The sequence below is a fragment of the Macrotis lagotis genome, chromosome 3 (genome assembly GCF_037893015.1).
Source record: "Macrotis lagotis isolate mMagLag1 chromosome 3, bilby.v1.9.chrom.fasta, whole genome shotgun sequence".
In the NCBI taxonomy this organism is placed as follows: Eukaryota; Metazoa; Chordata; class Mammalia; order Peramelemorphia; family Peramelidae; genus Macrotis; species Macrotis lagotis.
Window position 1 is genome coordinate 97799329 of NC_133660.1, and position 26088 is coordinate 97825416.

Sequence of the window (26088 nt, forward strand, 5' to 3'; positions counted from 1 at the left end):
AAGTACAAATAAAAACTAGCCACATGACATGAATAATCTATATCAAATTGCTAGTCATCTCAGGGAGAAATGAGGGAAGGAGAGAATTTGGAACTCAATCTTTTAAAAAGGAATGTTAAAATTTGCTTTTCAACAATTGGAAAAAATGAAATATTTTAAAAGCTTTTTTAAAAACTTGTCACTTTCCACTGTGTGTTCAAATTTTTGAAATTAATATGCTTAAAAGAACATAGAATTTCTTTATAGTTTGGGGACCCATCGCAAGAGACCATACTGTACAAAGGAGGAGATTATTAGTCACGTTAAGGTTAAAATAAGCATACAGGAGTATATACATGACCAATTCATTTTTATAATGCCCATGAGCTGAAGAGTAAATCCCTGGCATTCTTTGTGTCAAAGCTTAAAATCCTGAGTGAACACTTTGCTACAAGCAAGGGTTTGGGGAAAGAATTTCTTAGCCACTGATTGCCTAAGATTCTTATTTTTTAATATATCAACTGGCATCATCCAATATCCTTTGTGTAACAGAGCTGCACCTTTAAATACAGTTAATGCCAGATGGTCTCTGCAATAAAAAGCAGCAGGAGACAACATATTAATGCAAGTCAAACACACAGCTCTACAGCTAGGCAGCCAATGAAATCGCTCCCAACCTGCTTAGCTGCTCTGTTGCCATGACAACATCTACTTCACAGAAATATTGAATGTTGGAGTCAAATGAACCACCTAGCTTAAAACATAGAGAGGCTGCCCATAGAGCTGTTCCAATCAGATGCACTCAATGAAATAAACCAAGATGGATAGTTTTTACTCAATTCAAATCTCAATTAGCTCACAACCAGTTATTTTTTTTTTAATTTTCTCAATTTCTTTTCTTGTTTTTTTTTGAGGCAATCAGGGTTAAGTAATTTGCCCAGGGTCTGAGGTCATATTTGAACTCAGGTCCTCCTGATTCCAGGTCTGGTCATTAACAAAAATATATCTGCTAAACTATATAACTGTTGTTTAATTTTTTTAATGATAATAAAAATTTCTATAATGAGTATAATATGGATAGATACATGGATAGACAGACAGACAGACAGACAGACAGACAGACAGATAGATAGATAGATAGATAGATAGATAGATAGATAGATAGATGATAGATAGATATGTATATAGATATGTATGTGTACAGTCAAGGAGAAAAAACTGCAAAAGTCTGCACAGTTCCCCAAGTCTTCTCTCTTTTACTAGGGTCACAATAATGTTGCTTATGATATTAAGAGAGTATAAGAAGAAGAAATAAGATGATCATAAACAAAACAGCAATCCCATTATTATTAGTCTAGGGCTAAATATATTTGCCCTAGTTCAACCCTTCATCATGACTATTATAATAGACTACTGGGTGTCTTTACCAATCAGAGATACCAATCTCTTAAAATTCCTAGCTGCTTTCCAAGAATAGTTCAAATGCTACCTTCTATACCCTGATTCCCTCCCCTCCCCAAGCTGATACTGTTTCCTTCTGAAATTATTTTTATTTAATTTTCATATGTTTTACATTATATGTATATATCTATATACATTTTATGTATCATTGTTCCCCACAACCATCACCTACTACCTACCTCACCAATAAACCAAAGTTCCTTTGATGCTGTTTCTTTTTTATCCTTTAGCACCAAACACTATAGTTGACCTATAGCAGACACTTAATAAATGTATATCATTGATTTCTCAATTTTGTTTCCAAAATAATTGTCCCCAATATGAAATATCTCATTCAGTTTTCAAGAGCATCTAAACAGAATGAGGATATAGACTTTCCCATTAATTTTAAAATAAGATTAGTTGTCTCCAGTGAGTTTCATCTACTTCCATCTGAAGGCAGACACATTTGTCATAGTTCTATGTCCTCTGATTTCAAGAAAAGATAAAAAAGAAAACAAAGTTTATACCACTTTAGTAAAGAGACCATTTTCCCAGTTGTGCCCTGAATAAAGGGGAAATATTTATTTCCGTTTCCATTATTATCTTCCTCTAGTAACTAGACATGGAGACAATGGGAGCATTAAAGTTACTCTGGGGTTTCATTTGCAAAGGCAGTGGAATTTAAGGTCCCATAAGACCATAAAGACTTCAAGTTCAGGCCCTGAATGTACAGTCTATCGGGTGTCCACCATTCAGGATATCTAAGATTGGAGGACCTCCACACTGGAGGATTGGTTACTAGTAAATTATTTTGACTCCAGTAATAATAAAGATTGACAAGTAGGCAAATTAGAATAACCTGTAAAATGTTACCTGGCAAATCCATGGATAAGAGAAAAATTCATGACCAAACAAAAATTAAGGAGCATTAAAAGTTATAGAATAATCTTGATTATATTAAATTTTTTTAATTTTGCCCAAACAAAACCAAGTGAAACATTTATACAATCGGAACTATTTCTAAAATAATACAATATTTTTTGCCATACTATTTTCAACTATTTCCTGAATTATTTTCACATAGTTCACTTTATACACTGTCAGCATTTCTCTGCCCATATGCTCAGGTGTCACCCAAGAAAACTTTTTTCTATCACAAGATCATGCATTTTAATTCTTATAGTAAATGTATTCAGAAATGACATGTTCATCTATTATAATTCTTCAATTACATAAATGGGGGAAAAGGTGAAATTTGTAAAAGGGTGCTTTGGGCTGTCTTGCTGAGTGAGGAGGAAATAATGAAGTGCTTTGCTACAGTTTTTTGGTTTAGCTGTTTTTTTTAAACAATCTCACATGTCTTCTATTTGACATTTCTTTAAGTTGTAGTTTGCATAGTTATGAAGATGCATTTTCTGACATATATAGTCTTGACAAAAGCAGAATAACAATCATTTAAAGAGTGGGAATTGAGAATCATAGTTAAAAATAGTAACTGACATCTGTTAAGTACTTTAATGTATAAGGTTTTAAGGTCCTTTTAAGATTCTTCACATAAATTTCTAATGTGAGCTTCAGGCAGACTGTAAAGAGATAGGTGCTGTTTGTTAGTGTCCACATGTTTAGCAATGAGGAACCTGAAACTCAGATATTTAGGGTTTTAGCCAGTTTGAGGGAAAATGTTAAGCCCAATCTTCCCAATGTGTGACATTTAAAAAGTTCAAAATAACTTCTGGGTAACTAATCCGTTTATTAATAATGCTATTATATTATATTAAAGGAATAGTCATTTGATCTTTTCTATCAAACCAATGATTACTTGTGGCAGTGGGCTCACAGTTTTTCTGCCTTTGAAAAAGAAGGTGTTCCTGAAGGTGGCAATCAACTCTGATTGGTTAACAATTATTAACAGAATGAATATTATAATAAAAGGTGGATTTATTCCAATGAGGGTTTTGGGGTAGCAGAGCACACAGTCAAGGTCAAAAAGATTTATCAATATCCATATCACCAGTCTGACAAAAGGGAGAATCCACATTTTCTCAGTCCTATTTCTCAGACCTGGTCCAGAATCCATTAATTCACCTAACTTTAATTTCTGAGCAGATCTGTGTTCTTCCTCTCAGTATTAGCCCTGCACTTCAAAGTCCACCTTAAAAACCTATGGAGAGATTGATTTTTGAATGAGGAAATTGAAAAAGAGGAAAACTTTGATCCTAATTCAATAATTAGATATTAAATGAGAAATAATCATTTCTCAGATGATATAACCAATAATAGCTTCCAAAACAAAGCAATGAAGCTCACTTACTAATTGTTGCTGTCGTATGGCAAAACAGTACTCAGTATTACTAATTACTCATCATTATGCAATATTTTAATGTGTTTTGTGGTCTTTAAAGAGACTGCCATGAAGATAAAGGCTACTATTTTCCAGCCAACTGGGTATGACTATTGAATGAAAAAGTTCTTAACGTTTATGATAATTTTATGGCTAGGTAGGTTAAAATAATGGCTGTGGCCACATGAGTGAAATGTTACATATGCAAATTCAGGTCATTTTATAATAATAATAATAATAATAATAATAATAATAATAATAGCCTTTACTGATGTAGTATTTTAAAAGAATTACATACTATCTCATTTTATTATTTTAACAACCCTAGGTGGTTATCCATTATTCTCCTCATTTCACAGGTAAGGAAATTGAGACACTGAGAATTTAATTGACTTGCCCATAATCACAGAGCTAGTAAAGATCTAAAACAAGGTATGAACTCAGGCATTCCTGACTCCAGATTCCAGATCAGGTCAAGGAAGGGAAGAGATCGCATGGTTTTTAACTGAAGCACAATAGAAAATAAGAAAACAAAGACATCTGCAGATTAGAAAAACTCTGGAATTAAGTAACCCCAGAACCCTTGGATTGTAAAGGAGGATAATATATGAAAAATTCAAAAAGGCAGCAAAGGCATTCTGGACTAGAGAGAATATTATGAATCTTTGTAACTGCGTTTTATTCTGCTTCTTTTAAGTTTTGTGAAATTCCATTTTGTTTCTGAGAATTTCTTTTGTTAACACTATAGGATGGAGAAAGTGATTTAGTCTAGAGATGATATCCTTTGTACTCAATTGTCCCAAATTATTTCTTGGATGTTGTACTTAGTAGTCAGTTTAAAAGAAAGTAGAAATTTTCTTGAAGAATATTTCTTAGATTTTAATTGGGTGACAAAGCATTGGTCATCAGCAATGGTTCTAATACAACACACAAACATACACACACACACACACACATGTGCATGCACACACTTTGCAACATGTTCAACATAAATATGTAGAGACACAAACCAACATTGACTTTATTTTTTTTATTTGAGTACTTTCAGCAATCAAATGTACTTCCATTAATGTTCTAGCAAGCCTGTAGAACCTATTAGTAAAATAACAGAGGTATTTTCTAGATAAAACAAAGTAGACCAAGGTACAAAAAAAATTGATAATATGAGTTATATTTATCTATGGACATGAAAATTTTCTTGAGGCAGCTAAAAATATTTTTTCACAAAGACAAAATGGTGACTCTTGAGTCAATTTTATTAAACCAACATCTATTAAACAGCTCCTATCTGCCCTGTTACCTGTAAGGTTTTGGGGAGAAAGCTACAAAAATGAAGCAGTCCCTGCCCTCAAGGAACTTATATGATAATCATGCTGTTTTCCTAGATCCCAAACGCCATAAAATAAATTTCCAATGCTGAAAGGATTATTTATTCACCTCTCTAATGACATTTTAATAGGGTAGAAATTTTTGAAGTCACTTCTAATGTGACACCTGTTTCTTCATTAGTCCTTCATGTAAAAATGTATCATGAGGAGGGAAAAAATGATTTCTCCATTGTTTTGTGTGATCTCTGAGTGGGATATTCCCTCTTAAGAGTTAATATTCCTAGGGAAGTGCTCTCAGGGTTAAAAATCATTAAAACAAAGACAGACTATTACTCTTAGACTATTCTTAGAAGAAAGAGGGAGAGAGACCTTGCATTCCAAACCAGGCACCCTCCCAATTCTGTTAGGGGAGAAAAAAGTGGACTATTTCCAGAGAGACCTTGCATTTTTTCAGTTAGTCACCTATTTGATGATAAAAACTATCCCATGAGAAAAATCTTGCATTCCAATGAAGTTCATAAGACTCCTTTTGTTTGATGATAAGTAGACTGTTCCTAGACCTTGTGTTCCAAGACAAGTTACATTACTTCAATAAGATAGTTATAATCTGTATGGTGAGGTAATATTTTATCAAAATATTTTATCAAAACCTTTCATTCTTTTCTTTGTTGCTGGGGTAGATTTTCACAAGTAGAATGTAACTCTGGGGTGGCTAGGTGGTGCAGTAAATAGAGCACCAGCCCTGGAGTCAGGAGTACCTGAGTTCAAATCCAGCCTCAGACACTTAATAATTACCTAGCTGTGTGGCCTTGGGCAAGCCACTTAACTCCATTGCCTTGCAAAAAAAAAAAAGAAGAAGAATATAACTCTGAAGACTAACCAATGAGTCAACACAGAGGGATGATAGTAAGGAGGAGAGGATCACATTAGGCCATATAATCTTGCTTGACTATCAATTCAGGGCAGTTCCTTTATCTTCACTCTCATTCTGAGACTTGGAATGTGCCTTTTCTCAAGAAAAGCCAAAATAAACTTTCTTTTTTTGCTCAGAGGAGTCTCTATATATTTTTTTAGGTTTGTGCAAGGCAAATGAGGTTAAATGGCTTGCCCAAGGCCACACAGCTAGGTAATTATTAAGTGTCTGAGGCTGAATTTGGACTCAGGTATTCCTGACTCCAAGGCCAGTGTTCTATCCACTGTGTCACCTAGCCACCCTGAGTCTCTATATTTTTTTAAGTGGATTTTTAACACACACACACTTCCAAAATCAGGGATGGTAAAGTTGGAATTTACATAGAATGAAGATACCAGAGGTCCTTCTATAGCTGATTGTGAAAAGAAATTTTGCTGGTGGGTCCTTACTGTCTCAGAGAACTTTTAACTTGAAATAGGCTACTTTCCCATGCTACTTCTTTGGAAATAAAATGCTGGGTTTTTTAGGCTCATAACTGTAGAGCAGGAAGAGATATTTGAGCTAACTTGTCTAAACTTTTTTTACAAATGAAGAAACTGAGCCCCAAGGTGGAATGATTTGTATAAGGATATGAAGGTAGGAAAAGCTAAATTTGTATAGGCAATGAAAAAATCTTATCTACAAGAAAGTATTTATTAAGTGTTCCAGCTCTGTGCTATGCAATACAGATACAAGGACAAAAAAAGTTACACTTCCTGCTCTCAAGAAGTTTAGTCAGTGGAAGGGCAATCATTTTCCCTGGATGGTGGCTGTTTGCTAGGAGGGAATTGCTAAAATTTGGGGAGCACATCTTAGAAGAGGATCTTGAGAAATTCTATAGTAAATATAGTAAATTCTATAGTAAATTCTGTCTTTAGATAGGAATGTAGCTACCATCATTTTAATGATTAGTTCATATTTTTATATTTTAGTTTATATGACCATTGACAGGATTACCTGTTCAAGATCTTTCTATTTTAATGTTGTTGAATCATTTTTCAGGTATATCCAACATTTCATGACTCATTTGAGTTATGACATACCATTTTCTGTAAAGATGGTAGAGTTGTTTGCCATTGTCCTTCTTTAGCCCATTTCACTGATGAGAAAACTGAGGCAAAGATAGTTAAGTGACTTGCCTTGGTCACTTACAGTAAAGTCACATAGCTAATAAGTGTCAGAGAATTTGTACTCAGGAAATGAATTTGCCTGGTACTTGATCGCAACACCACCTGGCTACCCCAATATGATATCTTATACCTTAATATATCAATATATCTGTAACTGAATTTTTGTAGGAACTCTTTAATAGTGCAGATGATAACTCATTCACACCTCATTTGGTATGACTTTCATCCATATCTTCCCACAAATTATTCATAGGGGTTTTACCCAAAATGCTAAGGGCCATCCTCTAGGCCTGTTTACAATCATAAGAGCACAACTATGATTTAAGCTGTCTCTCTCTTGTTAAATAATCGATCCTCCATCTTTGTTTTCATAATACACCTCTGTGTTGATGTCTTTTACAATCTTTTCATACAGCTTGTCAGTTGGCAATATGTAAAGGTCAATAAAGACATATTTTGACATATACCAGGTTTTTTAATATTACCAATGATTCACATTACTGTAGGAAAAATCTGGCATCTCTATTACAGAGAATTTTATATGGCTGTGTTTGAGATGGAGGGTTCATTAGAACTCAACTAGCCCAAATTTCTTCATTTTTCAGATGAGGATACTTTGTATGATGAAATGATGAGTGTGAGATATTTGGACGACTCATTGGTTAATTTTATATGGATTTGATCTTTCCTTATAGCAAATTCTAAAGCTTCTCTGGACAGAAAATTTTTCTATTAAATTATCTAACAGGGATAATGTATAATTTTAAAAGGTGGCAATAAAATATTTTCATGGAGAATCTTCTGATCTCTGACATCACAGGGTGCAAGTCTGGCTTTAGACACTAACTAGGTGGTCCCAGGCAAGTCATTAACCTGTTTCCTCAGTTTCCTCAGCTGTAAAATGGAAATAACTCCTATCTTCCAGAGATGCTGTGATAAGAAAATGAGACGATATTTGTAAAGTACTTTTCAAACCTAAAGTGCAATAAAATGCTTATTATTATGTTTTATATTATTATGACCCAAGGTCATAGAGATGTTAAGGAGCAAAGCTGGATTTTAAAAACAGACCATTTGACATCAGACCCACACACTTTATGTCATACTCCAATGCTTTTCTAAGCCCACTGCCATCTTGTAGAATTTCTGGAGTCCTCCACAAGTTTATCATATTTCCATTCACAATTTCATTTAACATTTGTAGTTCAGAGAAGGCTTTAGATCCCTTGGAATCTTTCAGCTTAAGCTCCTGTTCTCAGGAGACAGTCTTGAAGATTGAGAACCTTTGTGAACTAAAACTTGCAGCTGCATGTGTCACTGTTATTTCATAACAATAGTAGAAACGATAGACTGTGTTGCAAGAGAAGAAAAGTGTAATTGATGGGAAACTACTATGTAGTTGGGTTTTTCTGCCAAATAGTTTCTGTTGTGTGATGATGTTTTTTTTTTTCTCATTGAGTGGAGAAATAAATGTTTCCTTATTGTTTATGGAACCTGTTCTGGCTATTGCTATAAGGTTAAGGTGTTCTTTTGACAATGTGGCTGAACATAATTAGATTTTTAGAAAAACTACTCCCCTAGAATGGGAGGGAGGGGGAAGGAGTTGGCATAGGAGAAAGGCACCTGAGGATGAGTCAATAAAAGGTAAGTTAAAGAAATGGTAGAGTTAGTTACCTAGGCTACTGATCAGGCTCTATTTATTATCACTGCAGCTCCATAAAGTGAGCTAGAACCTAAAGCTTTCTCTGGGTCATGAAATAGAAGCCATAAATTTTAAAGAGACAGAGAAGTTGGGGCGGCGGGGAGACATGCTCATGGTGACAAATATCACAAATTTAGTTAGAAAAGGCTCTAGATGACATCTATTCCAACTTTTTTCATCTTTCAGATGAGGGAACTAAAGCCCAGGGGGGTTATGACCTACCCATGAACATTTAAGTACTACTAAGTATCAGAAATGGGATTTGAACTCACTGACTCATTCACTGCTTTTTCCTCTTGCACTGTGATGCTTGGCTGGGAGGTGCTTACTTCAGAGTTGTTAACAAAGAACCACTGAATTTTCTTCAGTTTATAAGAACAGAGAAAATAATCTAAGGGGATATTTTAACTTCAGGATTAGAGGTATCCAAACTGACAAAAAGAAGTCAATTAAGTGCTGGCTACCTTGGTGTCAAGAGGGAGGTATCTTTATAAGAGTAGAGAACAAATTTTCTTGTACACAAAATCAAAGCAGAGATAGGACTTCCAAGTACCTGAGGAGTCATTAAGACCTTTGCAGGAGGGAAAGTAAGATAGCTGTCACATTTTTATAGGCTGACTGAAACTGGTAAGAGGAACTTCTCATAGCCAACAATCTGAGATGCATTTCACAGGGGAAACTTGGAATGGAATGAAATCTGGACAAAATCATGATGTGAAACAATCAGGAAAGAGGAGAATTAAGGAAAACCACAACATGGTTTTCTCTAGCTATGTTTGCAAGAACAAAGTTAGCTATTTACGTTTTTGGTAATTGGTCATTTTTTCTGTCACATTTCTTGGTAAAAAATTACTGTTTTCCTAAAGTTAATTCAGATTCAAATTAATTTGAATCAAAATTAAAATTCAGATTCAATCAAATTTGACATTTATTGAGTTAAATGGTCACTGATGAAATTCCTAATGGAATTCTAGACTGATAAGAGGATACAATACTTACTTAACCACAAGTGAAAGAGAAAACAAAAACATCTAAAGAACCCTTGTGGGTTTGACTTCAAGAGACAACAAGGCTGATGAAAAATCTATCTTCCTCTTCCAGAGAAAAAGAAACTGGTTAGGGAGTGACTAGATCAAGAAAAATGATAAGGGCTGGGATTGTTATCTCTGGAGGTGGGGAAGAGTTCTTCATTATACCAAAGTGCTTCACCATAAAAATAAAATCAGAAAAAATGGATTTTCATTTATTCCCACCCCTCTGTTCCCTTATCCCTGTGCTTCCTCCTCTATCCTCCACTATGGGTAAAAAGTGACAGAAGAGGAAGCTGACACCCAGTCTCATAAATTTTCTTTATATTTCAAATGTTTTAATTGTTAAATAATCAGACTATCAGTGAAGTACTATCTCCTGCAGCTGCCAAAGGCTTCAGGGCATTCTCAGATATTCACAAAAATAATAGTTTGTTTAGTTCAGATGTTAAGAATCATGTTTTTCTATAAAGTCAGTATTACTTTGAAACTGCTTGCTGAAATTTTCAAATATTTTCTCTGGTTAACAGACATAGCTAATAGACACTCCAAGAGCTCTGGATATACTCATGATAGAGAAATTAAGAGAAGTATCTCCTGGCACATTGGGTGGGTGGTTCTATGTCAAAATTATGAGAAGACTTAGAAAATAGTCACATATAAACTCATATACAGGATATACATGTGTTTATTTCTGTGGATACATATGTGAACAGATATAACAATCTCTAGAAATTATCAGCATAGAAATGATGAGGTCACTAAGAGAAGAAAGGAAGGCATAGGACAGAGTTTTGGTAAAGACTCGTAGGAGCAGCATATGGATGATGAATCAGCAGAAGAGATTTAGAAGGTATAGTCAGGAAGGAGAACTAGAGAATAGTGGTATTATTTTTTTTAAAAAAGAGGCAAAAGAGTAAGTATTTATTAAATAGCAATTATTTCCTAGACACTGTGCTTTACAAACCTCATCTCAGTATCAAGGAGACAATGGTCAGTGTTGTTTAATTGGTAACTTTGGAGATTTCAGTTCCATTTGAGTGAGGCAGATTGCAAGAGGTTGGGAAGTGAGTTAAAAGAAAGGTTGTATGGGAAGTAAATGTTTAGAGCTATTTCTAGCAGTTTAGCTATAAAAGAAAGGCAAAATATACCACAATAGTTTGAGGGGATGGTAACATTAAATTAAGAAAGTATACATTTGGAGTGATTATATCACTATGTAGCATACAGGTCATGATCAAAAATTATGTTGGCAAGCCTGTTTATACTTACCCTGTGGCTTTCCATTGCCCTTCAAATCAAGTGCAAATTTAGTTCTTTGGAGTTTTTTTCAAAGAAATTTTTCAAACAATATTTAGTTCCTTGGAAATCTTTAAAGATTTGTACCTCCATAGCATTTCTGGGAAATATTATTGTATTGAAAAAGAAATGAGTCTGCAACAAAGATTATCTTGGGATCATTAAAAATTTACTATATCATTTTCCAAATATAATCTAATCCAATCTCTTCCTCCAATTAAGTTATGTATTCAACCACTATCAAAAATGCATTAATACAAGTATAAGAATATTTACAACATAAATAGGTTCTAGCATAAATAATTTCATATATGTTCTAAATTAATGGCCTGCTCATCCAACTGTATGTCATATTATGTATATTGATTTTTTAAAATCAATTTTGTTTTTCCTATGTAGATTACTAGGGTAGCCTATTCTTAATAATAATGGATCTCACTAAAAAGTTCTTTTTAAAGTTCTAAGATTTTATATAATCTGCCTGATTATCATATATTAAGACAAGCATTCATTACATAATCTGTAATGAATTCCAATTCCTGAACAAGATATTAATGATTGTGGTAAACCTCTGGTAAATATCCTTCTCCTATTCACAACAAGGTCTCTGAGATTAATAATCATATGGTAATAGGGAAAAGTAGATTTTTAATATATGTCAAAATATTTTCAACATTTACTACTTTAATGGATATAATAATAAAATTTCATTTGTTATAAAATTTTCCCCAAAATTAGAAATTCATAAAGAAATTTCATAAAAATATTAATTTTAAATGATCAGCACTTTAAACATTTTGGCATTTATGGAAAATTCATTGATATTGAACTTCATTCCTGTCAACTATGAGAATAGATATTTATCATAATAATATTAAGTTTCATGAGGGCAGACTCTTATCTTTTGCCTCTTTATGTATCCCCTACCCCTTAGCATTGTACCTGGCACATATTAGGAACATAATAAATGTTTACTGAAATGAACTGTAATGTAGACATGTACTAATTTTTTTTAAACTATGGTTTTGGTTAGATTTTTTTATTGACTGTTTTAGAATCATTTAAATAACATCATATTCCAACTGTTAATGCCCTTTGGAATACTTTTGTAAGATTCAATATTTTTAGGTAAATGATTACAAACATTCTAAAAGTTTTGCGTATGTAAGCAAACAAATTAGCAGACTTGGGTCCTAGCAATGAGTTAGGCATTTAACATGCATTTGATTTTATAACTAGAGAATTTCAAAAGCAGTATCTTATGATTATTAACTTTAGAACTTTGAGATTTACAAACATTTTTCAGAAAATAAATCTCATCTTAATGAATAATATTTAAAGCCTATTTTGTTTTTCATTTCTTGGTTTTTACAGAGGTTTTCGGGGGTCTAGCAGTGACAACATAGATATTAAGGGTATAGGACATCTTGTCCCTTGCTACTCCTTCCTGCCATAGCTCTTGAAATACATATTTTCTTAAATGTCTTTCTGGTTTCCTGATCCTTTTAAAAATAAACTACTTAAGCTACTTCTCCTATTTATATTGTTTCTATTCTTAGTGAAAATGCTAAAATTTTTAAGTCTTATTTTCCAAGTGCACAAATATCCAGAATAAGACTGAGTCAGCCTAGCAGCAAGCAGACATTTTAACAAAGTGTAAAACTGGGGGCAGCTAAGTAATGCAGTGGATAAAGCATTGGGTTTGAAACAAGGAAGACTCATGTTCAGAGTCTTCAGTTCAAATCTGACCTCAGATACTTAATAGCTATGTGGACCTGGGCAAGTCACTTAACCCTATCTGCCTCAGTCTCCTCATCTTCAAAATAAACTGGAAAAGAAAATGGCAAACCACTCCAACATTGAGCCAAGAAAATCCCAAATGGGGTCATAAAGAGTCAAACTTACCTGGGAAAATGACTGAATACAGCAAAAGCTGTTCAGATGTTGTGGCATTAATGTCCTGAAAGAGAAGAGATTTACCTGCTCCCACTTTGACTTTAAGCTCTTTTATGCCATGTGCATAAGTCCCTTTTATTCACTGGATATATATTCCAGAAATCTTCAAGAATATGAGAATTCCCTGCTAATAGTAAATGGAGAGAAGTCCTCCATTAAGAATCAAACAACTAGCTGCTGAAAAACTTTGATTTTATATACTTTAATATTCTCAACCTTGTATTTCTCTCATAAGCTTTCTAAACAAAGGCCAGCTTCTTTTGGCGGGTATATTCCTCTTTAATTTTCTTTCTAGAATCATATTCTAGAACTAGAACTAGAAGGGATATTAGACATCACCTAGTTTAACTTCATTATTTTACATATGAAGAAACTGAGAGGTTCATGGAGAGTAAACAATTTGTCAAAGATCAAAAAAAATGGTAAGTCATCCAACATGCTTTCCCTGGATCACGTGATCTCTCATAGATAAGTGAAAAAGATTTGGAAGTGGAAAGAAGAAAGGAGAAAAACTGGAAAAGGGCCAGTGTTTAGAACAAAATAATGAAGTACAGATTTCTCAGCCTACTGAGTACTATGAGTACACATCTAACATCCTTCAGAAAATGAAAAGACTTTTTTTAATCTTTAGTCATACTAGTAATATTCAATTCAAATTCTAACATATGTGAAGTCCTACAATAGCCTAAGAAAGTTTCTCAGAAAAAAGAGATATTTAAAAAAGTAATTTAGAGGTCAGAAGTAATGTGCTCAATTAAACAAAATAGAAAATTCTTCAATCCCTTGGGAATAAATGAGAAAAATGTGTGTACATGCATATGAAATTTCTCAATATAAAGGCATAGGACAATTTGAAATGTAATAATAGAATTTAAAGTAACTGCTCACTATTCTGGGAATATTGTTTTCATCAAAAACTATTATGGTACACATACAGGCTGATGATTAAATTAACAGCATGTTCTGAATATAAAGTACCTTTTTCCCAAAACTTAGTCTTATCTTAACCCTGTGCTATTTTCCCAATATAGAATTCCAATTTTTTTCAAAGAAATCTCATTTAAGGAATATGATCTTTTACTGGGAGTTGAGGAAGGGAAGAATATCCTTGAACGAGAAACAGCTGGCATAGTGGATAAAGTGCTGGTCTTGGAGTTAAGAAGACCTGGGTTTGAATATCACTTAGAAACAAAAAAAAACAATCTGAGAAGACTCATCTTCCTAAGTTCACCTGCTACAGACACACACTAGCTATGTTACCCTAGGCAAGTCACTTAAACTTGTTTGCCTCAGTTCTTCGTTTGTAAAATGAGCTAGAGAAGGAAATAGCAACCACTTCACTATCTTTGCCAAGAAAACCTCAAACACTAACATGAAGAGTCAGACACAACTGAAAAATGACTCAACAAGCAAGCAGTATTAGCCTCTGTTATGCTATAGACATCAATTTATAGTATTGACTCACAAGACTCCCTAAGACCATAGATACTACCTAACATGATCAAGCTAAGCATTATAGTACACTAGATGTCATTGTGAACCATTAAGTGACCTATACTTTCTTCACTTTCATTGCCTAACCAAATTTCTCATTTTACAGGTAAGAAAACTGCGATACAAAAAGCTTAAGTAACTTGCTCAGGGTCATAAAGATAGTAGGATTTGAACCCAATTCTTCCTACTCAACTCCAACACCTAACTACAAGATGAGTATTTTATATCATCAAGTTGCCTCTTTGACTGCACAAAATTAATTTTTAAGATCAATAATGATGATTTATATGGAAATATAATTAACATGATTGCACCCGTATAACCAATATCAATTAATACTCACTGTCAAAGGAAGAGGGGAAGGAAGAAAAGATAAATTGAAAATATATGGAACTCAAACTCCAGCACTGAATGTTGCAAACAATTTTAAGTATTATCTTAAAGAAACTCTTAATATTTAATTGGAAAAAATAAAATGAAAAAAACTGGGGGCTAATTTTGTTAGATGGATGTACAATTGAATTTTACTATTGTTGAAATCCAGTGTGTGCAATTTGCTTAAGTTTAATGATGTTTAAAACTTTAATGATTTTTAAAGATTAGTGAAATTAATAAGAGGATAATTGAAAAAATCAGATTTTAATAAACATCAAAACATTTCAAATGTTTATCATTGTAAAGGACATCCTAGTAAATTTTCATTTAACCTATTCACTGTGAACCTCCATCTTATCATCTATAAAAATGAAGATAATAATTACATCTAGTTCACAAGTTATAGTGGTTTTGTGTAACAGAGTATAGAAATAGTTGATTAGCAACTAAAAGCACCATATAAGTGTCAGTTTTCACTTTTCCATCGATATCCTGCTTAACATTTTTATCATTAAAATTACTATTGAGAAGAACTACATCAAGGGGAAATAAATGAGGTGACATATAAAAATGTAATATTTATTGATCAATTCATCTTTTTACATAGCTTCTTTTAAGGAAGAGAACATTCTTCTTCCTCAGACCTCACTGTTGGTCTAAGATAGTTAACACAGATTCCCATAGTGTCAACTTATTCTCTGGGTGCTCATTATTTTAAGAATCTGGCTCCACATTTATAGAGTTCCCACAATTTTTTAAGACAAGTTTCTTTTACTAATTGTTTTTAAATCTATTCTACGTGAAGTCTGTTTTAAATAGTCACTTTGAAGCAAAGCATAGAACCTGGAATGAATGGGCTCTTAGAGGATCCTAATTCCAAAGTAAAGTTGCCAGCTGTCCCACTTTCAGTAATACTCTCTCAGCCCAGTGCTTAAATGCACAGCCTTCTCCTTGAAATGTAAATGTCTTATTTTGAGACTCTGATGTTTGTTCTATTTTTTCTCCCATACAAACCATCTTTATGTTGGTTGCCTTGGCAGTGGGTATGCAATGATCTCTAAAAGTACAGGAACTTTAGGTCTGGAACTTTTAGGCATACATTTTGCAGAACATTTGTTCTAAGTCTACAGGACTTGGAATACAGTATTCAACTGAGGAGTTTTGACAGAAAAGAAGACAACATTTCAACAAGTGCAAATAATACTATACCCCCTCCCCCACCAAAAAAACAGACTGGCAGATAAAATGAAAATACTAGACCAATGGGAGGTATTTGATAAATACTTGCCAGGCTGAATTGAAAAACAAATCACCCAGGGAAAAATCAGAAACTGTCAAGTGACCTAAATTTCTTTTGAATCTTTTTGAAAGAAAAAAAGAAAAAAAAAGTTGGGCCACCTAATGGAGCTCCTTTATTCTGGTGCAATGAGAAAAGGGTTTGGAGAATTTCCTTTTGCCTGGGAAGTAAGAAAAATAATGTAGGATTATTCTCAGAAGACAAGGTCCACTACTGCAGCAGAAATTCTGTCATCCTAAATAACCAAGACTTATCATGGGTTAAATGTTAAACTCTGCTCTGGAAATAAGGGATGTCATGGGGAAAACTACACATTGGAAAAGAGTAGTGGGCTTCCCTTTACAGGGAAGGACAGAGTTTGCAATTTAGATTAACTTGAGCTATGTCATCAATGAACCTGGGAAGTTGAGTGAGTTGGGTTTTTTCCCTTAATATACTTTCGGGATTGAGATTTTGACTGGCTATCTCCATCAATTAAAGAAACTAGATGGTTGGTTATTCAATTCCCCTTCCACACTTGTACTTTAAAACACAATCTGACTTTTTTTTAGCAGTCTGAACACTTAAGCAAAGGTCAGGTTTAGACACGTTTCAGAAACAATCAGCATGGGCTTTTGAAAGAAACGATCAGCATTTGTCAAAAAACAGATTTCCTGAACCTCAGCCCAAAATATGATTTTAAACAATGACGCTTTTAGACCTCTCCAGTGAAGTTAGAGCCATCTGGTTTCTGTGAATAACAATCAATTTCATTCAGGAGGGCTAGAAAGCACACAGGTGTGAATTGTTATTTTGCACCTAAGTCAGAATTTTGTTTGCAAGGTACTTTGTCATCATTGAACAGTCCATCCTGGTTGACAGACGGCACTGGTATTTTATGAGTCACTTTGTCCATCAAGAATGGCTAATTTGGGGCTGACTGGAGAAGCAAGGAGCATAATGTGGCTCATAAACCATAATTTACCAAAGATAGCTGGGAGTTGGATCCCTTAGGAAACACCACATCCTGAATCTGGAGAGAGGAAAAAAATACCAAAAACCAATGAGCTCACAGTGATTTCAGTAATTATGGGGAAAGAACTAGAGTCAAGCATGTTCTAAGGTTAGATTAGTCATTTCAAACACCAGTTAGCTCTTGGCTAACCTTCCTCACTGATGGGATTTTTTCAAATGTACAAATCTGATAATATGTTGAAATCAGCAAGAAAGGGGAAAAAAAGAGTCAAACTGTGAGAAAATACAAATAATTTAGATGCTTTGCATTAAAGGGGCGATAACTGTGTCCAAAGTTCCCAAAATTATTCTACATTAATCTCTATTGGTTATTTTTAAAATTTTTAATCACACAGGTATTAACACATAGGATTACAGATCTAGAGCTAAAAGAGACTTTATATATTATCTGTTAAATAATCCCTCCTTCACTTTACAGAAGAGGAGTCAGCGTCAGAGACTAAGCATTTTGCCCAAGGTCATGCCAACAGCAAGTGAGACAGAGTTAGAATTTGAACCAGGTCTCCTGGTTCCAAATCCATGCTTTTCCTCAACATAGCACACCCTTGAAATTATAAAATGACAGTAACAAAATCATATGTAACACAAACACAAAGGCCAAACCTAAACCCTATGAGGAGAGATGGTTTGGTCTAACCAAAAGGGGCTGTCAGAGGAGTTCTTCCAGTATAGACAGAATGGGACATTTAGGAGATTTATCCATTGTTTACAACTTAATGCCTATATACATAGCATCATGTATATACCTGCTCATTTTTCACTGTTTTCTCTGTGTTCATCGGTTTTTTCTGGTTGTTTTTCTTTATGTCCTTCTCTTTTCCTCTCTCTCTTTATCCATCTCTATGTATGTTTGTAGAGACATATATATATACTTGTATATACATCTATGTATATAAAATTGATAAATAGACATAGGAATGAAGGAAGAATATATATTTAATATATAATTATAGAACATGTGAACCCATGAAAAGTGATCAGTTTCAGCCCTTCCCAGTCTTTCTCAGAATTCTGGCATATTCACACACATATAATAAGAGTCTGTCCTTAATCTGACTTTATCTTTATGATAAGTGGAGAAGTTGGGGGAGGGGCTGAGGGGCAGCTTGCCTACATATTCTAAATGTTTCATGAAAGTGATAAGATGATCAAGTCCATGTTAAGCCAAGACAAAGATATCATTTGTTTTCGTTGCAGAAAGGAGCTGAGCCACAGGGGCATCCTCCCTTAAAGAAGAGGTGAACTTTCACACTGTTTTCACTGCTATTCCCTGATCACTGCACAATGGAAAGCTAAACCTAGGCCTGGAAGCATTTACAAAGTGGAGAAAAACAGAAATCTATTGAAATCCATCACATTTTTCCAAGAGACAGAAAAAGCAATCAGTGAAAAGTGTTTTCCTAAATAAGAATAAGCCCAATTACCTTTATTTAGTTTTTTAATATTTAAAATTTCTAATAATATTTTATTTTTCCTATTGCATATAGATAAAGCATTTTAAAAATAAAATGTTGGGCTCCAAATTTTCTCCCCTCTTCCTCTCTTCCCCCATCCCTAAGATAGTAAGCAATTTGTCAATTTTTTATTTCAGGGGTGGCTAGGTGGCATAGTGGATAAAGCACCGGCCTTGGAATCAGGAGTACCTGGGTTCAAATCCGGTCTCAGACACTTAATAATTATCTAGCTGTGTGGCCTTGGGCAAGCCACTTAACCCCATTTGCCTTGCAAAAACCTAAAAAAAATTTTATTTCAAAAAATTATAATTAATGAATGAATCTAGATTCATCAACCACTTTGCAACCTTACCTTCCCACACATTTTCACATACATTATCCTGTTTCTGCTAAATGCTAACTTTATCACCATGAGCAAATCATTTAGCCTCTCTAAGGCTTCAATCTCATCATAACTGCAGCAATCTGGAAATTTCTTGTGATCTGGGACTTTCACTTTTGTCTTCGTTTTCCTCAATATCTGATGTCAAGAACCTTACCTCTAGTATGTGCTTAATAAATGTGCCTTGACTTGTGAAATGAGAAGGGGAGCTAATAAAATCTGTAGGACTTCTCTCATAGAGTTGTTGTAAGGTTCAAATAAGCTAAATCTTCTAAATATCATGTCAGCTATTATCCTAACTGACTGACAAATGAAGGAATCAGGTTGGAAGACAGGCAGTTAGGCATTTTCAAGGAAAAAATCAGTTTCCAGGCAAAGTTGTTTAAGATGTATTATTAGCAGGTAAGCATAAACATTCAATAAAGTTGGAGCAAAGTCAAAACCAAAGTTTTGGATAAACTCAAAACAAGAATTAGATGAGCATCTGTGTTTTGGGTTGACTCAAACATTTCTTGAATCAGTCTCTAGCTTCCCTGGAGGATCTTGGAGGTCAATCTGACCTCTACAGTAAACTTTGGGTTACAGAATTTAAAGTTAGGTTCAAACAGTGTTATATTATAACCACAAAGTATTTTCTCTACAACTAACTTGCCAAATTCTTCTTAGCAAAATGAAAACTTATTTTTATATTACAAATCTCAATGGATAAGGGAAGAGAGTCATCTAAATAGTCAAAATAACCCTTTTTTGATTTCTGCCTTATGGTCTCCTTTGCCTGCATTGAAGCTTCATTCAACAATTGCAAACTAGAATTATACACTAAAATTTAATAGATTTTGGGGGGAAGTAAATCTAACCTACCATTCTAGCATTTTAGATGCATCACCTACCCTCTAAAGAACTCTTTTTAATGACATTTAAGCTACAAACCAGACTTGTTTCTCAAAGGCAGTCAGATCTGTGAGAGAATTCAGAGTTTAAACAAACTAAACTTGACTCATATTTAATCCTGGGAGAAAGAGTAGCCTAGGGATAATTTTCCATTGCTTAACTAATTTTAAGAGCACTTTATAGATGTGAGTGTATGCTCTTATGAGCAGGAATATATACCTAAGAACGTATGTGTTGGCACAAGTAAATATGAGAAGGGTCTATCCAAAAGAAAGGAAAATATGGAAACTTTAATAGTTGGCATGAATCATGCCTAGCAGGAATAAGAGGAAGCCAGTTAGAAATTCTACTGAATACTAATGAATAAGGTTTGTTCTTTGGCCTTCTTTCTAGTTCTACAATGGACCACCACCAACTCCCAAACTCTGAGACACTTAAGTTAACTGATTCAAAATCATGTTTCCTTCTTGGTAAGAGGGTATAGGACCCAGGGTCACTATGACTTTTTAGTTGCTGCTACCTCAACAAATAGCCATCTGCTGTTCACTCCTTTCCATTCAATTTACTAATTTTTCCCTTCTTACAAATTTGTTTATTAAAAAATTAATTTAATTTTTTATTAAAAATGCAATTTAAGATCCACATTCCTTCCTTCCCAATCCACAATTGAGAAAGCAAGTCAAAACCCTTGTTACAAATATGTATAGTTGAGTAAAAGAAATTCCCACATTGATTGTGCTAAATATATAGATGATAGATAGATAGATAGATATAAATATATATATATGTATATATATATATATATGTAAAGTGACTCAGTCTATACTTGGAGGCCATTACTTCTCTATCGGGATGTTAATAGCTTGTATCTTCTGGATTTGTGATTTTTCATTGTGTTGATCACTACATAATTCTTTCAAAATTATATGACTTTATGATAATGCTATAATCATATAAATTATTCTAGTTCTACTCACCTCACTCTATATCAGATTCTGTAAGTATTCCCAAGTTTCTCTGCAACCATCCTTTCATTATTTCTTACAACAAAATTTCTTCCATCACAAGCATATACCACAACTTGTTCAGCCATTCCCCAATTGATGGGCAATCTCTCAGTTTCAAATTCTTTGCTACCACAAAAATAAGCAACTCTAAATATTTTTATATATTGCTCTTTTTCTTCTTCCTTTGAAAACTTCCAATTCATATCCTTTGACCATCTATCATCTGGAGAATCAGCCCTGTTTTTCCACGACTCCAAAGCTGTTGACTATCACAGGAAGTTGCCAATAAGTATACCTACTGTGTCCCAGGCACTATGCTAAGCTCTGGGAATGGGAGCAATACTCAAATAGGTAAGGACTGTGTTACTCTCCCTTCACCTACAAATTTACCTTCAAGTAAATATCCACTGGTAAATATGGTTTAGAAAATAAGTCACTTGAGAATAGAGATTGTTTCAATCTTTGTAATTGTATCAGCAATGTCTGACATATAAGGGCTTTACTGATTGACTGTATGCTTTTTTCTCCCTATTATAGTGGATACTATAATACAATTCTCAGAGGCTATGTCAGGAAGCACAAAATGTTAGAGCTTCAAAAATCTTCAAAATACAGGTCCAGCAATGAACTGTAATGAAAGGATAAGCTAGAATTCAGATACTCATGGCCAAGTGGTTGATTACCAGGTGATGAATTGTTGAGCCACAGCAACCCACAATGACTGTGGGATCTCTCTATCTCACCAGAGGAAAAGTACAATAGCCACTCATGATCTAATCCTAACATCGATCCATAAAGGAAGATTTAGCTTCTTCTGTTTGTCTGAATTGGACTAGTTCACCCCTCTTTAGACAGTAGGTGGGTCTTCCACTCCAAGGAACTCATTACATTAGTGCTGGACTTTATGTAGACACCCAAAGTTAGCCTTTTGTAGCTCTGAATTCTCAAACTTAGCAATCTTCCAGTCTCAGACATTCCTAGTAGCAGAGACCACACACCTGGGCCACTAGGGCCAGTTTCAAATCTAATATTTCCAGATTGGGACTAAATGTACTGAATACTTTGTCCCTTATTATAATTTATCATTATCTGTCCTTTTTTGGTTCAGATAAAATCAGGAAATCTGGGTAAATCTCCTTAATGATTCCACCCCAAATTCAGTTTCTTTCTTCTTTGAAATCTCATGACTGTTCCTGGCTCTACTATTTAAATATGCCATTTTTTTTATTTCATGTGACCTCAATTAGATTATAAATATTCTTTTGGATGTGAGGAGACAAAGACAATACACATTTTTTTCTTCATTTCTGTTGCTTGAATTAAGAGGTATTTTTAGGAGGTTTGGTAAAATGACACCATTTACCATTTTAGAAGAATGGTACAATGGAATGAGCAGTGAGTTTAGAGTCTGAGGAGCTGAGTTCAAATCCAGCCTCTGATGCTGAATGCCTGCGTGACTGTGTCATCTGTAAGCTTTAGTTTCTTCCTCTCTAAAATGAGGGAATAGAACTGAATAAGGGTCCTTTCAAAACTAGACCTATGATCCTAAAAGATCATAACTTCCTTGAATGATAGCTCCCATTTATAGAGCATTTTGTATTTTGACTGAATTTTATCCTTATGAAAACTGAGGCTAAGATGGATTACAATTTGAACAAGGTCAAGAAATGACAAGCCTGGGAACTGAATTTTTGGCCTTCTCATTCCTGATCCAAAACTCTTTCCATGAGATCATAGCTTTTATGATAGGCAGATATTTGATCAAGGTGTGACAAAAGGCATATTTTGGGGTAAAGCTTTTATTTAAAAAATGGTACATTTCAATTTCTACTTCACATAGGAGGTTGGAGATGTCACTTTTACATTTCCCTGAACAACTGGAAAATAACCTTAAAACACTAATTTAGTAGGGCCCTCAGAGATGTTTTGCAGCAGCCCTATCTTCCTTTAATGGAAAACTGAAAAGTTTAATCAGACAAGGAAAGCTGTGGAAGCCCTCAAGGAGTTGACCCATCAAACTTAAGTACTTATCAGTTCCCTACACTTATCAGCTCCCTGAAGATTCCTAACCTATTTAAGTCATTTATAAGAGACTGAATTAAAAGGAGGGAAGAGGATATTTCATAAAAAGAGCAGGATGGGTCTTTTCTTTTATTGGTTTCTGCACAAGTTCTATCTTTAAGATAGACAGAAGGGCATTCCCCCCCCCCCTTTCATCTTAAATTTGACAGTATACTGACTAAACATGAGAATTATTTGTTCAATATAAGAGTTTAACTTCTGGATTCACAAACTCCCAATTATGGACACAGTTTAATGGAAGAATGGGAAAAGCTCCCTCTCATTTACAAATTTTTCTTTATATTCAAAAATATTGTAATAAAGGAATGAAAGAAAAGCTCAACACTACAACCTATACAAAAGTAAAACTTAACATCATAGGTTAATAGTATCTGGGTCATGATTTAGAGATTATACTAACTAACACAGAAGCATCTTTCCACTGTCATCATTTTGAGTTGCATAAAAGTTTCCTGATGTAAGAATCACTGGGACATTTCCCCTTAATGCAGAAAGAAAAAAAAGATTGCTTTGTTCTTTTCTGAGAATACTTTGCCCATTTTATCCAATAGGACTTGCTTGCCTGTTAGAGCATATTTTGTCAGTTTTCCAAAAGTTTATTGAAACTGATTAAATCTAATGAATACTGAGAATGCAAACTTCTAAGTAGTATATTAAAGTTATAATCATCCCATATAATAGGCAGTATTTGAGAGATCAAAATGGCTCCAATCATGACCATACATTTTAAATACTTTCCCAAATAATGCCTATTCCAATTCATAACAAAATAATTCTGATATTGATAAAAATATCTTTAACTTATTTTTGTATTTGCTTTGCAAGACCTTATATTTTACATCCCTCATTTTTTCAACACTGCAATTGCTGCCTGAAAACACTAGGCCTGAGGTGAAAGATCATTTTTAAAGGTCAAAAGAACAGTAAGACAAACTTCAAGAACACTTGAACAGGACCTCTTCATAAAATCCATCAAGTTCATCAAAAACAAAATGTGTCTTTATTCAAACCTCAAAAGATACAAGAAAGAAACATATGGAAAGCATCAGTTCTAACAGCAACTTGATCACAAATGAGTCCTCTCCAGTGTTTTCATTCAACAAAGAATAAAATATTAGTTTGTTGCGTCCCCCCCCAACCAGGGAAAAAGTCCTGTGTGCAGTTCCAAAAGCTAATTAAGGGACCTATCAAAGGCCACTGTTCAATCTTTGGACTAGAACTCATCCCCCTCCCCCTGTAACACCACCCATACAGCCTATCTCACAAGTCATCTCTTAGCATTGACCGGGAGTGTAAAATGCAGAGGCACAGACACAGGTACAAATAACACAGGTTGGTTTGGTTTGGTTGGTTTTTTAAGACAGTGGTGTGTCTTTACAAACTGTGTTCTGATAAAGGATCCTTTATTCTTCCCCTATCTGCTATACCTTCCTACTGTACTGTCCTCTCTCTTTCATAGGAGAACACGATTCACATGTCCAGGAATGCCAATGTATAGAAGAGAGCCGGATTCTTTCCCCCCTCCCCCGCCTTCCCCCCCCCCCATACTCAATCTCATCTCATCCCAGCAGAGAGTTAATCGTTCAGTCTCTCTCCTCAGATTTACTCAGAGGGGGAAGGGAGAGGACAGCACCGTAGGTGAGCTCCATCAGAACTCGAGATGTGCTGGTTTCTTCTCCATTAATAATATATAATATCTTGCATGGATAATTTTTTGCATCTCGTCTCCTCCTTTAGGTCTGGGCCCCTGGCTCTGCTCTTTTTGTTTTTGTTTTTCTCCCTTCCTGTTATCCCCAGCTCTTAGTGCGGTACTTAATGCATGGACGCTGGGTGCTCCACATCTGGAGCACGGCCCTCCCCTCCTCCTTTGGGACCCTGTACCAGCCGCGGTCCTCAACCCTATTTCCCACGCCACCCCACCCACCCCCCAGTCCTGATCTTCCCCGGGGATTCTTGGGTGGGCAGCCCCCCACCAACATAAACCTGCCCTTCCTTTGGTGGGAGGCAGGGAGCTGTTTTCCTGGGGTCCCCGAGGAATGTCTGGGAAGTGGGAAGGGGGTGGGGGAAGAAGGCAGACAGCAGGAGGAGGAGGAGGAGGAGGAAGGGCAGCGCCCCTACCCGGCTCGTGCTCCCCGGGGTTGTCGGACAGCTCGATCACCAGCAGCTCCCGGCCCTCGAAGCTGCGCCCGACCGTGTAGATCCTGCTGACGGACGGGCACTGCAGCCACACGGACACCAGCGCCTCCCGCAGCTCCGGGTAGCGGTGGTACTCGAAGGAGATGCCGTCCTCCTGGTGCAGCCGGCGGCGGCGCCGCATCCCGGCCGGCCCGGGCTCTCCGGCGGCGGCCGCCGAGCCCAGCAGCCAGGCGCAGGCGGTGAGCGCGGCGGCCAGCGCCAGCAGCGCGCGGCCGGCCCCCCGGCCCATGGCTCGCTGCCCCCGAGCCGCCTGCTGCCCGCGCCGCGCTGCCCCCGAGCCGCCTGCTGCCCCGCGCTGCCCCGCGCCGCCCCGGGACGTCTGCCTCCTGCTCCCCTCCCGGCCGCGCCTGCCTCGCTGCCCTGGGCTCCGGCAGCCTCGGGCGGGGATGTTGCGAGTCCGGCCAGGCAGCGGCCGCTCCGCTCACCTTCCCCAGCTGAGTGCCGGCCCCCGGAGCTGCGTCCACCCAGGGCAGGGAGGCGAGCCAGATGCTCCGCAGGCTGCACTACTCCGTTCAGCGCCAAGGGGAGACGCAGGAGATACCATTGCGGGCGGGCGTGAGGGGAGGGGCAAGGGGAGGGGGAGCCGAGAGTGGGGGAAGCAGACACGCAGGCACAGGTTGGGGGGTGGGGGTGGAGAACGGGTCTTCTGGGCTGGAGGGTATAAGAGCGTGCGTAGGAGCCTCTGCCTTTGTTGGCTCAGACCCACGTCAAAAGCCAAATGCCGCAGAGCCCAGGTGG

General features: G+C 36.0%; 1 protein-coding gene across 1 annotated transcript in view; it reads right to left on the reverse strand.

The window, feature by feature from the left end:
• The window catches only part of LOC141519170 (carboxypeptidase E-like), an 87314-nt gene extending 61735 nt beyond the window's left edge, over positions 1–25579 (reverse strand). The window contains exon 1 of the mRNA XM_074231564.1: positions 25273–25579. Within this exon, the coding sequence (XP_074087665.1) occupies positions 25273–25579 (307 nt within the window). The remainder of the gene's footprint in view (positions 1–25272) is intronic.
• Positions 25580–26088: the final 509 nt, after the last annotated feature.